The sequence below is a fragment of the Dendrobates tinctorius genome, unplaced genomic scaffold, assembly GCF_039654945.1.
Source record: "Dendrobates tinctorius isolate UK_male_01 unplaced genomic scaffold, ASM3965494v1 ptg000003l, whole genome shotgun sequence".
NCBI classification, from domain to species: domain Eukaryota; kingdom Metazoa; phylum Chordata; class Amphibia; order Anura; family Dendrobatidae; genus Dendrobates; species Dendrobates tinctorius.
In genome coordinates, this window is record NW_027361671.1 from 26,729,676 (window position 1) to 26,747,163 (window position 17,488).

Below are 17,488 nucleotides of genomic sequence, written 5' to 3' on the forward strand. Positions count from 1 at the left end.
ACCGGGTGGGTAGGTCACATATGATGCGATGTTCTGGAAGGCCAAATCGTCGCTGCAGAGCAGCGAGGCGCGATCTTGCCGTGCTGGAACGTCGCAAGTGAGCGCACTCTATGCGGACCTTGTGCAACAGTGCATCAAGATCCGGATAGTCCCTCAGAAAGCTCTGCACGACCAAGTTAAGAACATGTGCCAGACATGGGATGTGTGTGAGGTTGCCTAGGCCAAGAGCTGCCACCAGATTTCGGCCATTGTCACACACTACCAAGCCCGGCTGGAGATTCGCTGGCCCAAACCACACATCGCTCTCCAGCTTGATAGCATTCCAGAGCTCCTGCGCTGTGTGGCTTCGATTCCCCAAAGAAATTAATTTGAGTACAGCCTGTTGACGTTTGGCCACGGCTGTGCTCATATCGGTCGTAACAGGCTCCTGCTCTGCTGTTTCTGAGGAACTTGAGTAGGAGGAGGAGTCTATGTGTACAGACTGGAGTCCTGCAATCCGTGGCGTTGGAAGAACACGTACAGCGCCACTCTCCAGATCCGTACCCGGCTCCACAACATTGACCCAGTGGGCAGTGAGGGAAAGGTATCGTCCCTGTCCATGGTTACTGGTCCACGCATCGGTGGTCAGGTGGACCTTGCTACTAACGGCGTTTAGTAGCGCATGTTTTATTTTGCCCTCAACATGTTTCTGCAGGGCAGGGACGGCTCGCCTGCTGAAATAAAAGCGGCTGGGCACGTTGTATTGGGGGACTGCCAATGCCATTAAGTCCCGGAAGGTGTCAGTGTCCACCAGCCTGAATGACAGCATTTCAACTGCCAGAAGTTTGGCAATGCCAGCATTCAGAGACTGTGCTCGGGGATGGTTTGCCGAGTAAGGGCGCCTTTTATCCCATGCCTGTGCTACCGATGGCTGTGATGGATGGGAACGTGCTGTTATGGGTGGAATCTGACAGGGTCTCCGGACAACAGTGGCAGAGGTTCTTCCTTGGCGATCCTGTGAGGAAGCCGAACCAGCAGTGTGTGAGCTGGAGGAAGAGGGCCCAACACGAACTGAAGAGGTGGTAGGTGGTGCTGTACGTTGGCCTACGTCTTGAGGGTGTCTATGCAACTCCAACTCGTGCTTGGTGCGCACATGTTTCCACATATTTGTGGTATTGAGGTTGCTGACATTTCTCCCTCTTTTGACTCTCTGATGACACAGCTTGCATTTGACAAAGCAAATGTCATCTGCAACTGTGTCAAAAAAGGACCACGCACTGCAACTCTTGTGAGCGCCCGGTTTGCCTTTGGAAGGAGGAATGCTCCTAACGGGTGCCGAAGTGGAGGGTACAGGCAACCAAGTCTTCCCCCTCCCTCTGCCTCCTGTTTTGGCCGGTAGGGGAATCTCTTCCTCCGAGCTGCTCCCACCACCTTCCTGTTGCTCACGCCATGATGGGTCAAGGACCTCATCATCTTCCCTCCCCTCTTCAAACAGCTGCTTCTCCGGGGTTGTCTCGCCAGCACCGTACGCACCAGAAAGTGGCAACTGAGTCTCGTCATCATCTGATGCGTACTGAGGTGTGCTGACCATAGGCACTGGCCCACTCGCCTCTTCAGATTCAGAGGGACAAAGAAGTTGCGCATCACTGCATACTCCCTCTTCTTCACATTCAGGAATGCTGCTTGGCTGGCCCCCTCTTTCCAAGCCAACAGATTCCGAGAACAGAAGTAGAGATTGTGATGGCTCCTGTCCATGTCTCTCTGACTGCCTGGGCACTTTGGCAGGTGGTGAAGAGACAGATGGTTGCTCTTCGGTGCTCTGACCCTGAGAGGATGCGGAAGTAATTGAAGTCGATGCGTTAGCTGCCATCCATCCGACAACGGCTTCAATTTGTTCCTCCCGCAGCAGTGGGGTACGTTGAGGTCCTACAAAGCTGCGCATAAAGGACTGTTGCCTGCTAAAACTGGGGGATGCTGATCCACTGGTGCCCGCAGCAGGCCCAGAATCCCCACGTCCTCTACCTGTAGAATCCCCACGTCCTCTCCCTGCAGAATCCCCACGTCCTCTCCCTGCTGAAACTCCACGCCCACGCCCACGCCCCCGCGCCTTACTCCCTGCCTTCTTCATCTTGCAAGACTGCTTAAGATAGGCAAAAAAGGACAAAGGGGGGCCTTAGTGTGCTTATTCCTGAACAGCTGGTTACAGGTACAAGAAACACTAATTTTATGAAGTGTGTGTGTGTGGACTAGACTTTAATAGGAGCTGATGTGGCCTACACAAGTTCAAAATGTAGTGTTTGGTGAACTTTTTATGTGGTTTCTTTGTTTGAAACAAACTCAAAGTATGAGAACAAAGAATTGAAACTGATAGTATCACCAACTTTTTGGAGCTATTACAATGCAGGCAGGTAACCTACAATGCAAAAGATGAGGCTCCAAAAAAATTGGGTAATACTAATCTGGCTGCGCCGGCAGGGCACAAGCCAGAAAAAAAGGCTCCTCTATCTACTCCTATATAGTGTTTGCAACCAACCAATGTTGATGGATACGGATGGATGCACACTAATAGGAGAAGAAAAAATGAGCTGCACTCAGAGACAAATATGTGTGAGGCAGTGACGCACGTTGAGCGTCCTACAACCAGACGTAGCTGCAGGACACTCTACTCAGCGTGAGCTGCACTCACACACAGTCAGAGACCTCTCAGACAGCCATCAACAGTGCAGCTAAGTGGGCACTGGCACTGACAGGCTGCAGAAAGGCTCCGCTGTGTACTCCTATATAGTGTTTGCAACCACCGTAGATGGAGACGGATGGATGCACACTAATAGAAGAAAAAATGAGCTGCACTCAAATAAAAATATGTGTGAGGCAGTGACGCACGCTGAGCGTCCTACAGCCAGACGTAGCTGCAGGACACACTACTCAGCGTGAGCTGCACTCACACACAGTCAGAGACCTCTCAGACAGCCGTGAACAGTGCAGCAAAGTGGACACTAGCACTGAAAGGCTGCAGAAAGGCTCCGCTGTCTACTACTAGTGTTTGCAACCAACGTATATGGATACAGATGGAAGCACACTAGATTGAAATTATTTAAAAAATGCAGCTCAAAAAATAAAAGATGTATGAGGCAGCAGTGATCACACTGGGTGGCCTACAGCCTGACGTGGCTGCAGGACCCACTCCACAGCGTGAGCTGCACTCACACAGCCCTTGCAGACAGCTGTGAAAACAGCGCTGCTAGGGAAAAGCAAGCTACAGTGGTGGTTTATGTAGCCTGGATAAAGCACAATATTGTTTTTTGAATCGCTATTTCTAACTGTCCCTCACAGTCTTCTACAGCAGCCTGTCCCTAACTGAATTCACAGCAGAGTGACCAGAAATGGCGGCTGCGGTGGCTTTTATAGTGCATCATGACATCATTTCGGCAGCCAATCACAGCCATGCCAATAGTTAACATGCCTACATGCCTAACAGGATGTGCCCACACTTCGGAGGATTCCCATTGGCTTAATCAAAGCAAGCAGGCTCATAGCATGATGGGAACTTCCTATTCCGATTCCGATCCCGGAATCCGATATGAAAAAAGTATCGGAATTAAGTATCGGAATTCCGATACCGCTGATATCGGCCGATACCCGATACTTGCGGTATCGGAATGCTCAACACTAGTAGGGACCCGTGCTGAAATGTCCAAGCAAGTTTATTAAAACAGCATAAACTGCTCTAGATGGAAAAACAAATGAACAGCCTTTAATTAACAAACAGAAAAATAAACAGTCCATATAGCACTGCGGGTCTGCCCGCTCAGGTCAGTGTCTTTAGCACACACAATGGAGGTCTCCACACCTCCAACCACAGACACTGAATGAGGCAATTGGCCTCCATTTTATTAGCCACTCCCCTGGGATTGGGATATGTGAGCGGTCATTCCCACCCATCTCATAACTACTCATAAAACCCGACCCTGGAATGACCAAATAACTCTCTCAGCACAAAAGGTGCTGGAGCGTACTACCAAGCTCACATCACCGCAGCTAACAGAAGCGATGACACAGGACTCGTCCGGTGGCCATCTTACAATGGCTATTGTGATAATTGCTACACACAGAGATTTTGTTTCATCTGGATGGTAATTACAGAGCAGCTGGGGTACAGAAGCTTTATGAGGAGTGTTCTGTCCCCGCATGAGGCGAGTGAAGATGTGGCTGGTGAACAGGGGCTGGAAGAGGTCCTACCTTCATTTCCTTAATGCATGGCAGACAGGACCATTTTGCTCAGCGTCCGGAGAGATGATGCACACCAGGGATTGTACAGTCCAGACTTCTTTAATTGGAAATCTGGATATACAGCATATGATTGGTAATGCAATAAGTTCTCCAGACATGCAGAGTGTTAATAAAGTGATACAGCAAAGTGGTTGAAAAACTCATGCCTTTCACAGCTCGGTACAAGCATGTCTCTCCCAGAGAAAGTGAAACAAAAAATGGCTGGAAGGAGGAAGAGGAAAGCTGAACTTTGAACCGGAAGTGGAAGGCATGCATGAGGATTAATTAGCTGCTATACAGAAAAAAAGACCAGCAGGTGGCAGCAGAGCAAATGCAAGACAATTATACACAGCATGGAAATAGTACAATATAGAAACCATATAAGCATAACTTAGACGGAACAGCACAAGGAGCCCAACCTTACTGTATTTACACATAGGGATGCAATTAAAATCAAAACCTCCCATACACCTTCAATAGATGTCAGCCGACAACTCATTAATTCAACAGCTTTCGCTCCTGCATACGCTATACATATGGCTGATTTCTGGGATTTCTATTCTCCGGAGAACAAAAGGGTCGGATGATTGAATTCAAACTGATCAAGTTATGTCCCCCAACATCATCTGTGTAGGGAGCGTTTGGTGGCCTCTATGTAGTTGGGAGGCCCCCCATTTAGATGGTTGGCTAGGTCCCAATGTAGTTCGGAGTAGATGTTTGACTAGTCCCTTATGTAATTGGTAGGCCTCCATGTTGATGGTTGGTTGACTCTGTTTATAAAGGTATAGGGGTCTGTACTCACATTTACTATTTCAGCTGTGGAAAAGAAAATCTAGTAAAGGATGGCCAGGCTGTTTTTCTTACTTGATGCCTATGTACTAATGAGAATCAAGTAAAGCTGATTGTTCAGTCATCTGCCAAGGTAGACTGGAGTGAATCAGTGTCTGGCAATAAAAGTCTCCAGCTAATAGTTCAGAGGTACAGTAACAATTCACAGTGTAATGAACCACAGTGGTCTCTTTTCGTCTCAAGATTGGGAACTTTCTTGCAGTGACTGACGTGCACCCATGTGTTCTTTCCTTCAAGTTTAAAAGACATAGGTGTAATTAGCTGCACTTTATATGGGTCATCAGATCTTAGTTCCAGACTCCTCCACTTGAGTTTCTTTAATGCAAATCAGTCTCAGGTGTTGGAGTTTATGGTACCCCTTTCATGAGTCTGGGTCTAGAATTGAAGAGAAACCACAATTATGAGTGATGGCTGATTGTTGCTATAATTAACGGACATAACCTGTCATTTTAATTGTATAGCTGTAAGGGGGTGAAGTGCAAGAAGAGCCAGGAGAGGGCTGCCTCCTCTGCTCCATGCCTGGAACCATTAAACAGGGCAGCAGGTTCCCCAGGGGACAGAGGAGGGGCTGAGGACAGGAAGCCAGAAGAGGAGAGAGCGGGAAAACAGCGCGTGCTTTGGTCAGAGCAGCCTGGGCAGGAGACAGGGAAGGACGCTGACGCAGACTGGGGAAGAGCCAGAGCTCCCGGTCACAGAGTAAAGACTGGGGTGCCACGCATAGGGACAGCAGATCGTGAGTATGTGAGACTGTGTGCAGGGGGAGTGATCCATGCTGAGAGATCTAGCAGGGGACGGAGTGTCGTTTCCCCTGGGAGAGGCTGTATGCTGTGATTAGATGCTTTCCTGCAAAAAGGCTGCATTCAGTAACGGCCCTGTGACCTGTTAGAGAGACTGAGCCACATACAAGGTCCCTGTGACTTATGTGTTAATGCAGAGCCCCTGATTCCAGGGGGAAAGCACCGCTGCAGAGTAAGAGAGCAGGACTTGGAGCAAAGGGGATATCGTCAGTCTTGTACCCTGGTTGGACAACGTTAAAGTCTCAGGATATGGAGTAGACTGCAAGCGCTGCTTGTGAATCGGCGCCAATGTTGGAGAAGAGTGAGCCCTTCAATCAAGACCCTGCAGACTGTTAAGTTGCACCATAGGAAAATAACTCTTATTGCTGTTTGAATACTGTTTATTCAATGAAGTCAATGAAGTTTTCCTATTAGGGGTGTTTCCTTTTAAATATAGGGCTATCGGAAGGCATTCAGGCCAAGGGCACTTTATTTCCTGTACAGCCTTTTGGAGTTTTAGCAGTATTGTCTCATTGAATCTTTGTAACTTTCCATTACTCTGTGGGTGATATTACGTATGAAAGGCCTGGCTAATGCCTAATGTAGTCAAGATCTCCTGGAAAACCTCTCCAGCTAAGTGTGTACCTCTTTCGCTTTAAATAACTTCAGATACTCCATACCTGTAAACTACTTCACTCAACAGTCTCTTTTCTATACTCTTGACATTAGCAACAATCATGGACTAAGCTTCTGGCCACCTGGAGAAGAGATCAGTACATGCCAGTACATATTTATAATTACCCACCTTTGGTAACAACTGTAAGTAGTTAAAGAAGTTGTCCGACCCCGAAATCTAAACTTTTTTTAAGCTAATCTGTGCTGATTTGTGACATACAACACCCTTATACATTTTGTCTTTTATTTCTGCCTTTCTTTCCTCCTGAATTTCACTTCATTCCGTGCATCCACTTGATGAGGGAGAGAGGGATGGACGAGGGAGGGATGGAAGAAAGGATGGATGAGGTAGGGTTGGATTGATGAGGGAGAGATGGGTGGATGGATGGATGGATGAGGGAGGAATGGATGGATGAGGGAGGGATGGATGCAAACAGCACATTATACTCACCTATGTAGATACCTTTTCCTTCCTGATTCATTTGAGTCATTTCCCTGCTGCCTCACACCACTGTGTGCTGCATGGGGAAGCTGGAGCCGGAGGCAGGTGAAGGGTCTGACAAAGACTGGGCACAGTTATGTCCAGTCTATGACAGACAGAAAAACTCTAGTAGGTGAGTGAGCAGCTCCCCCAGAATCAGGATACAGCTGCTTACATGACTAAGGCTATGTGCACATGTAGCAGAAAATTTCTGCTGAAAAACCTGACTCCCTTCCCAGAAATCGCACGTTTTTTCTGCGCGTTTTCTGTACGTTTTTTGTGCAGAAAATGCGCAGTTTTTATGCGTTTTTTCCGCGCGTTTTCAAAACGCATAGAAACAGCCAAAAACGTGGAAAAATCCGCGAAATTAATGAGCATGCTGCACTTTTTACCGCGATGCATTTTTTCGCAGTAGAAAACGCATCAATATGCACAAAAAGTGCAAAATGCATAGAAATTAATGGGAAGCTTATTTTTAGCGGTTTTATAGCGGTTTTATTGGAAAAACCGCTAAAAATACCGCTAAAAAAACGCTGTGTGTGAACACAGCCTTAGTGTGCTATCTAGGACCCAATGCAAAATGCTGACAGGGAGTATATTACAATCAGTCAGCATTCTGCATTCTAGGTACACACATAAATTATGCAGAGAGCCCAGACAACCCCTTTAATATGAAGTTTCTGAAATGGGTAGTCTTTCCAGGGTACACACTGAGAAGGCATATTCACTGTTTTACTTATCAAGCACAAATGACTCAAGTCTAACAAACCATACTACTGCATTCTTGAAACCTGGGTCCAACCAATGAGAAGGATTTAACCACAAGGTTAGCATTCTTAATTGCTTTGCTCAAGTAACCAACCAAGTATCTACTTTTCTAGCTACCCGTAATCATGGGTAATATCAAATAAATATCTAGAATCGGTGTGCATGTCAGCAATCTTACCTTTAGGCAGCTTACATACATCAATGTGAATAATCATCTCCACTTCCTGAGTTGAATTGAGCAAACTTGTTCGGAAAATGTTTGCCAATCTCAAATTTGGCACGAACGTAGCACATTCGAACTCAGGTTTGGTTTCCCGAGCATTTTTACTCAAAGTTGGCAAAATTCGGTCACAGTTGGTAAATCATTGCGTTTCCACTAATGCTTTTGTTATGACTTTGGCTAAGATAATGGTGTTGTATGATGAGCAGAGAAATGGGGGGAAATGTTTGCTGAGGGGAGGGGGATGTCTAGGTCAGAGGAGCTGTAGAGTTTCATTTTTTTTCTTTAATAACTTAATGTATGTACATTCCAGTAGCCAATCAGGATGCAGAAACCATACACAATGTCATGATACAAGGTCTTCTGTGACTGGCTGCCGAAGTCACATGTCACTGTCCATATAAAAAGCGGTCATCTTGTTTTGGTGGTGCCATATTCTCAGTGTCATAGTGCAGAGAAGGTGCTCCTGCTTGTGCTGTTGCTGCTGAAATTGTACTTGTCGGTTAGCTAGCTAAACGTAAAAGGACAAGTGAAGTTGAGAAGACCAAGGGCAGGGGCAAAGTTTATCAGATATCAACCTAGTTTGGCATTGAATGATGAGTTGGGGTTGTCTTGACTCTATTATTTCCTCATCAGTTAACAACTGAAAAGATTATTGGGATTTTATTAACACTGTCCAGGTTGCTCCAGTATATACCAGATGTAAAAGTTTGTCATAGCCATGGCCATTAGTGATGGGTGAGTAGCATAGTTGCTCGGGTCTCGCCGAGCATGCTCGGGTGATCTCCGAGTATTTTGGCATGCTCGGAGATTTAGTTTTCCTCGTCTCAGCTGCTGGAGGATGGGATAGCCCTAAGTTAGCCCTTGGTGGCCAGTTGAGACAGTAATAGTGAGATTGTGTGGGGCTGAGAATTTTAGGTTATCTAAGAATGCATGACATTGGGTACGCACAGTCACATATTCTGAATATTAACAGACACCTTGAATTGCTACAATACCACCTATCTTTGGTGTGTGTGAAGGGCTCTTGTCCTCCCTCTGGGAAAGGTATAGGTAAGGCCTGTTTCACACATACGTTTTTCAGATCAGTTGTAATCTGTGAAAACCGTAGAAAATGGATCCATTTCCATTTTCACAGCAACATGTGCCACCAGACCGTCAGTTTGACGGATCCGGCGAAGTCTTCTGAAGTTTAAAGGAACACGTGCCCGGGAAAAAGGGGAGAGAGAGAGAGAGAATTTTTTTACGATCCCGGAACGGCATTACTGGGTTAAAAATTATCCCGGACCAAAGCTTCCGGGAATGCACACATGAAAAGAGCAGACCATCAAGAAGAAAAAACGTTGCAATGACCGTCTCATCCGCCCAGGAGCCAGAAAAATTTTGTCATAGCCATGGCCATTAGTGATGGGTGAGTAGCATAGTTGCTCGGGTCTCGCCGAGCATGCTCGGGTGATCTCCGAGTATTTTGGCATGCTCGGAGATTTAGTTTTCGTCGTCTCAGCTGCTGGAGGATGGGATAGCCCTAAGTTAGCCCTTGGTGGCCAGTTGAGACAGTAATAGTGAGATTGTGTGGGGCTGAGAATTTTAGGTTATCTAAGAATGCATGACATTGGGTACGCACAGTCACATATTCTGAATATTAACAGACACCTTGAATTGCTACAATACCACCTATCTTTGGTGTGTGTGAAGGGCTCTTGTCCTCCCTCTGGGAAAGGTATAGGTAAGGCCTGTTTCACACATACGTTTTTCAGATCAGTTGTAATCTGTGAAAACCGTAGAAAATGGATCCATTTCCATTTTCACAGCAACATGTGCCACCAGACCGTCAGTTTGACGGATCCGGCGAAGTCTTCTGAAGTTTAAAGGAACACGTGCCCGGGAAAAAGGGGAGAGAGAGAGAGAGAATTTTTTTACGATCCCGGAACGGCATTACTGGGTTAAAAATGATCCCGGACCAAAGCTTCTGGGAATGCGCACATGAAAAGAGCAGACCATCAAGAAGAAAAAACGTTGCAATGACCGTCTCATCCGCCCAGGAGCCAGAAAAATTTTGGCGGATCCTTTAAAAAACGGGGGTGACAGACAACCGTCAATCAAGATCTGCCAATAATGTAAGTCTATGGGGGAAAAAAACGGATCCGCCCCTTTTTTGGTGGATCCGTTTTTTTCTAAAATTGGCGGTTTATGACTGACGTCAAAAAACTGAAGTGTGAAAGAGGCCTAAAGCTGAGGGACACTTATAGAGGGATACATATTATGCATTCATGCTACCCTGATAAGTACCTCATCAGAGTCTTGATTGTTCAGGAAAACCTTAGTGTGTATGTAACATTTACCATCCCAAGTCTCAATAGATTTAGTATACTCAACATCCAACACTCCATCCCTGAGCATTCTAGCTCTATTAGCAAACTTTGACAAATCTTTCACTGCCTATGAACCCAAGCAAGAATTTCCATCTGTGATGCCCAGACACCTTCCTCTCTACCTCCTGCCTTACTATTCTCACTGCGATGGCAACTGAGACCATGCGTTAGCCCAAGAAATGTCTCTTTCAGAGGTACACACACAGTTCCCTCAGATATTGTGTCCCTTTGGACACTTGGTTGACCGACAGGAATAGGAAACATACTTGTAAGTCCTCTGATCATTCTTCCATCTGCGGACAGGCACCAACATAAGCGTCACACTTGGCGACGCACCAACGATCCCGACAACGATATGACCTAGTAGGGATCGCTGGTTTGTTGCTACGTGGTCGCTGGTGAGATGTCAAACAGTCAGATCTCACCAGTGACGCAACAATGATATGGAATGATACGACGGTCGTTGGGACCCTGTCTCTCAGACCTGTAGTATTGAGGTCGTTCATCATTGTCCCTGTCAAACACAGCGATGCATGCTGGCCAGCGGGACCTAAACGATCAAAAAAAGTCCAGGTCATGCCGACATGACCAGCGATCTCACACCAGGGGCCTGGTCGCTGCTACCTGTAAAAAGTAGCGAGATCGCTGCTGAGGTCGCTGTTGCGTCACAAAATTTGTGACTCAGCATCGATCTCGCTTAGTGTGACGGGGGCTTTATACTAGGGGAGACTCACACAGATTACATCTTCCTCTCAAACTCCATCTATTCACCAGTAAAGTGTAGAGTATCTCAGCCACAGAGTAACAATCTCACCAAGAGTTATCTTACAAAATGCTTACAATCAGTCGCACAACATAGACAGCTCAGATCCTTAAGGGCCTGTCACACTAAGAGATATCGCTAGCAATATCGCTATAACTTGTGACGTTATAGCGATATTGCTAGCGATATCTCTGTGTCTGATACTTACCTACGACCCGCTCACCTGCTGGTTATCGCTGATCGCGCGAGAACGTCCTGGACCGTTTCTCGTCGTCAGCTTCCTGCGGTGCTTCCTGCTGTGACGACGAGCGACGCGTGTAGCCGGGCGGGAGGACGCAGGATCGCCTGGTGTGACAGGTAAGTAGCGACCCCCATCCCCAGCGATGTCACTGGTGAGATCTGCCTGTGTGGCAGCTCACTAGCGACCACTTAGTGATGTACCAGCGATCCTGACCGCGTCATATCGCTGGTCGGGATCGCTGGTACATCGCTAAGTGTGACAGTACCCTTACTCACAGTGCATACCACATAATGTAATATCCTGGTTCACAGTAAATATCACACTACATACAACTAAGTTCCTGGTTCACAACAAATATCACAATTAAAATAGCAGTTTATTTAAACAGACAAGTGTGAACTTACTTAGAAGGGAGTTAGCATTACAGAGCAAACTTTACAGTAAGGGAACAAAGTGGAACTATATGGTAAGATTTAAGGGTCTTGGTTCATCTGTGTCATCACATGAGTCTCGCTGGTCTGCTCTGAAACACTGTATCGCCTCCCGGGTTTCGGCACCAAGAATTATTAGAGTAAAGTAAAAGACTTTGCATTGTGCAGCAAGTCTGCATAGAGTTCAATAAAGCTATCTATGATTAGGCAGGCATCAGCTGATGGAGGTATAAGAATACACATTGCAAGTGTTTAAGTACAATATGACTTGCTTAATATTTGGCAGTTAGCATGTTTACATCATTTCAGCTTGTGGGAAGATCAAATAGGAAAATGTATCCAATTAGCTGAATCTTAGGAAATTTAAATTGCATATCATTACCTTGTAGCAACTGACCTTCATGCTCAAACAAAGGAGAACAGCATAAAGTATATTTATAATTTCTTCACATAAAATCTTTTCTTGCAAGTATTGTGGATTTTAGCTGGACATTTGTTTGTCAGACAGTTGTTTAAGTGAGGAGGAACACTTCGTTCTTAACCTATGGAGTCATATACAGTAGTAATACAGTTTAGGAGTACGTGAGATTTACCATTCCATCACACAGGAGAGTACATATACATGTTATGTCCACAGCATACATAAACAAGTTTAGTGCAAAATAATAACAAAGACATAATTATATCAGCATTGTTAGCAATATCCCAATGAAATACCCACCAGAATTGTGGCTCACGCATTATCCTCCAAGTTGCATCACCCAGAAAAGCCATTCTTTCTTTACACAACACTCTTTTCTCTCTAATTAAAAATGGCACGAGTTTCAGGCTAAGTTGCCACAATGATCATTTGGTGTGTTTTTGATGCTGCAGATTTTTTTGTAGTATTCCTGCAACAATTAGCTGATTAAGGTTACTTGCATTTTATTATTGTGTTTTTATTGCCTTTTTTTAAAAAGCATTTGTAACCTTGTTTTTGATATATCCTCTTACTTAGCTATGACAAAACTTTATTGCCAAAGTAATGTGAGGATAGCATGCATTTTTACTCTGCAAATCTTCCTCATCTCATTCAAGCTTATGGGAAAAATCTGTATAGAAAATGCATATTTAACTCAAGAGGAACTGACATGTTGTAGATTTTAAAAAATGCATCTCAAGATGTCACTTTTCATGGCATAAAAAATCCATTGATATGCAAGAAACAGTGTCAAAAACCTGCTACAAATCTACATTGAGTGAACATACTCTAATGTGACTTACAGGGCATATTATGAAATACCTTGATATAATGGGTCATTTTCTGAGGACAGTTTCACTTTAACTGACCATTTGATTCCAATTTGATATTTATATTCTCATCTTACTATGCATGTTTAACTTTTATTATTCCTTATATTTTAGGGGTCAATCATTCTTGCCAACAATTTCAGGACATCGGGTAGAGATATTAGAAGATAGATTATTTAATCAAGAAAAGTCCACTACTATTCTCCTAGATCAAGCCTTCAAGATAAAAGAAGATGTATCCATACTGCGAGGAAACCGTGGCCAACACTGGGATGTGATGGCACAACGCTTGCTTGAAAATCACATGCAGACAGTCATACAAATAATCAAGCAGCTGAGCAGAGATATTGAGGTGCAATATAGCATATGCATAAATATTTCTGAAATTCCTGATATGCAGAATTAAAGTGAGCCCAATTTTTTATTTGTGCAATGTGGCTTACCGTAAGCTTTGGCATCACAGCCAATTTTTTAGGAAAGAGAAAAATGAAGCGCACTCTTCTTTCGGTAAAAGGTGCTGGCTGAACTTGGGTGAACCCAAAGTAAAATAGAAAAAAGGAAACAGCCGCACTCAAACAATGCAATACTTTGCAAAATTAATTCATACTTATTTACAAGTGTAAGTAATACCACAGCAGGAACAAAAAATTTTAGTGAAGATAGGGTAACGTTTCGACCCTACCAGGGTCTTTGTCAAAACCTCACTGGATAGTGAATAGGTTCAACATAGAATTCTAAAGAGGATCCCCTTAAGAACTCAATATGGGGGAGACACAGCGTGTCCTGTGTTCCTACATCACCACAAGGAACGCAGGACACGCTGTCTCCCCCATACTGAGACCTTAAGGGGATCCTCTTTAGAATTCTATGTTGAACCTATTCACTATCCAGTGAGGTTTTGACAAAGACCCTGGTAGGGTCGAAACGTTACCCTATCTTCACTAAAAAATTTTGTTCCTGCTGTGGTATTACTTAGACTTGTAAATAAATATGAATTAATTTTGCGAAGTATTGCATTGTTTGAGTGCGGCTGTTTCCTTTTTTCTACAGCCAATTTTGCAGTTATGACAAATCATTTTATTTTTCCACTTTTTTTGTCGTTACACTCCAGGAGTCATAATTTTTTTTTTTAACGTTTTTCGCAAGATGGGAGAATGGACGCTTGTTTTTCTTTGAGGATGAGTTGCTTTTGTTAGGGGCATCCTTTGGGAGTACAAATAACTTCTTATTATTTCTATATGGGAAGAAATATAAACAAAAAAGCAATTGTGCCACTGATTTTTGCATTTTTCATTTTACACTATTCACCACTATTGCCAGACAAATGAAATGTTAACGTTATTCCGTGGGTCATCATGATTATGGCAATATCAAAGTTCTATGATTTTATTTATACAATAAATATACTATGCAATATAATTAGCCAGGTATATATTTGCACTGAGATAAATAGAAAGTGTATCAATATTTTGATAAAAAAATATTTTGAATAAAATATTTTTATTGATATAAACAGTAAAACAACTTTAAAAATCAAGAAAGATGGGACTGAGGGACTAAGACTTATGTGAATAATTTACATGTAAGGATTAATTATCTCCAAAAAAATTAAATAAAAGGGTTTATAGTAAAGAATAAGAATGATTAGGCTATTTCATTCCAAAAAATGCATAAGTGGGATTAATATAAAGTGTTGAGTGCAGACTGTTATTCCTCAAAACATACAGTCGTTATCTACATATACAGTATACTGACCACTAATAAGTCACATAAATAGTCATTAGATGGTCTATCTTATATGGAAACACCTGCAACAGAACACCACAAACAGCAACCATCAGTACTTAGTGAAGTAAACATAATAGCAATAGCAAGTGGGTAGCAATTAAGATGTTTAAATCATCTTTAGATCATCTTTATTCTCATTTGCACAAGGAAAGACTAGAAGCAATGGGATGAAACTGAATGGGAGGAGACACAGATTAGATATTAGAAAAATCTTTTTGACAGTTAGAGTGATCAATGAGTGGAACAGGCTGCCACGAGAGGTGGTGAGTTCTCCTTCCATGGAAGTCTTCAAACAGCCTGGACAGACATCTGTCTGGAATGATTTAGTGTATCCTGCTTTGAGCAGGGGGTTGGACCAAATGACCCAGGAGGCCCCTTCCAACTCTACCATTCTATGATTCTAAATGGTATTGCTTGGGCCTGCACCATTGTTAAAGATGGAGTAGAGATGCCTGTAATAAGGTTCGTCTGGAAAACATAAATTTACCTGACAGAGGTGTCTTGCGATATGTCTGTGATTATCTTGATTGCCACTGCACCAGAGCAATTAGGAAGAGCCGAGGCTAAGTGCCAGAACTGCCACATCTAATGGAATCACCATTTCTAGTGCAACTTAGGGCTGTTCTTATTAGGCTGGGATGGGGCCAATGTCCATGACCCTTCCCAGCCTACTAACATTAGCCTGCAGCTGTCTGCTTAGCCTTTGCTAGTTATTAAAACCAGACTAATAAGATCAGCTCACAGCTGTCTGTTTTCCCTTAGCCGGTTATTAAAATTACGGGGGAACCCCAAAATTTTTTTCATTTTTATTTTTTTATTTATTTGCTAAATAAAAGTACAGAAAACTATAAAATGCACTACACTAATAATATATCTCACTGACATATTTCTATCTGTCTATATATCTATTCTATCCTGTTCTGACGGTTTGGGCTGTGAATTTACTGTACTTGGCTGATTTAATGTCTGATTTAATGAGTGAGTAATAATTGGACAGAACACGCATGGGCCATGTGCTACGCAATTTTTTTCCTCACGCCCAGTGACTTGCATTGGTGAGTCTCATCTGATGTAAACGGCCACTCGCAGCATGCTGCAATTTCTTTCTCATCCAGACTGAAGATGAGAAAAGAAATTGCAGAACAGCACAGAATCATTGTATAACATTAACCCCTTCCTGACATCCGACGTACTATCCCGTCCATGGGACCCGGGCCCCTATGCCCATGGACGGGATAGTACGTCTACCGCGATCAGCGGCGCCCACGTGGTGAGCGCCGCTGATCGCGGCCGGGTGTCAGCTGATTATCACAGCTGACACCCGGCACAATGTGTCAGGGGCGGTCACGGACCGCCCCGACACGTTAACCCCTTGCACACCGCGATCAAACACGATCGCGGTGTACCGGGAGTTAAAGGGAAGCATCGGCAGGGAGGGGGCTCCCTCCGTGCTTCCCTGAGCCCCCCACAGCAGCGCAATGTGCAGCGCTGCTGTTGGGGACTCCTTTCCTGCAGGCCCCCGAATCCAAGATGGCGACGGGGGCCTTCGGGGGCCTGCAGGAAGCTGGCTTCCTCAGAGCCTGCAAAGCGCAGGCAAGAGGAAGTCTTCTTCAATGCCTGTGACAGATTGCTGATCTGTCACAGTGATCTGTGATGTGACAGATCAGCGATCTGTCACAGGACAGTGATGTCCCACCTGGGACTATGTAATAAAGTAAAAAAAAAATTAAAAAAAAGTGTAAAAATAATTTTAAAAAAAATCGCCAAATAAATTAGTAGAAAAAAAAAAAATATTCCCCAATAAATTCATTTTTTGAAAATAAAAAAAACCCAAAACAATAAAAGTACACATATTAGGTATCGCCGCGTCCGTAACGACCAGCCCTATAAAACTGTCCCATTAGTTAACCCCTTTAGCGAACCCCTTAAAAATAAAAATAAAAAACGAAGCAAAAAATAATGATTTATTATCATACCGAAGAACAAAAAGTGTAATAACGCGCGATCAAAAAGACGCATATAAATATCCATGGTACCGCTGAAAACGTCATCTTGTCCCGCAAAAAACGAGCTGCCACACAGCATATCAGCGAAAAAATAAAAAAGTTATAGCTCGCAGAATAAAGCGATGCAAATATAATTATTTTTTATATAAAATAGTTTTCATTGCATAAAACCGACAAAACATAAAAAAAAGACGTAAATGAGGTATCGCTGCAACCGTACTGACCCGAAGAATAAAACTGCTTTATCAATTTTACCGCACGCGGGACGGTGTAAACGCACTCCCCCAAAAGAAATTCATGAAACGCTGGTGTTTGTTCATTCTGCGTCCCAAAAATCGGAATAAAAAGCGATCAAAAAATGTCACGTGCCCGAAAATGGTACCAATAAAAACGTCAACTTGTCCCGCAAAAAATAAGACCTCACATGACTCGGTGGGTCAAAATACAGAAAAATTATAGCTCTCAATATGTGGTGATGCAAACACTATTTTTACAATAAAAAGCGTCTTTTAGCGTGCGACAGCTGCCAAAAATAAAAACCGCCATAAATAGTAAATCAAACCCCCCATTATCACCCCCT

General features: G+C 43.9%; 1 protein-coding gene across 1 annotated transcript in view; it reads left to right on the forward strand.

Annotated features, from left to right (window-relative positions):
• The window catches only part of FAM81B (family with sequence similarity 81 member B), a 132,757-nt gene that overhangs the window by 29,364 nt on the left and 85,905 nt on the right, over positions 1-17,488 (forward strand). The window contains exon 3 of the mRNA XM_073590631.1: positions 13,229-13,466. Within this exon, the coding sequence (XP_073446732.1) occupies positions 13,229-13,466 (238 nt within the window). The remainder of the gene's footprint in view (positions 1-13,228; positions 13,467-17,488) is intronic.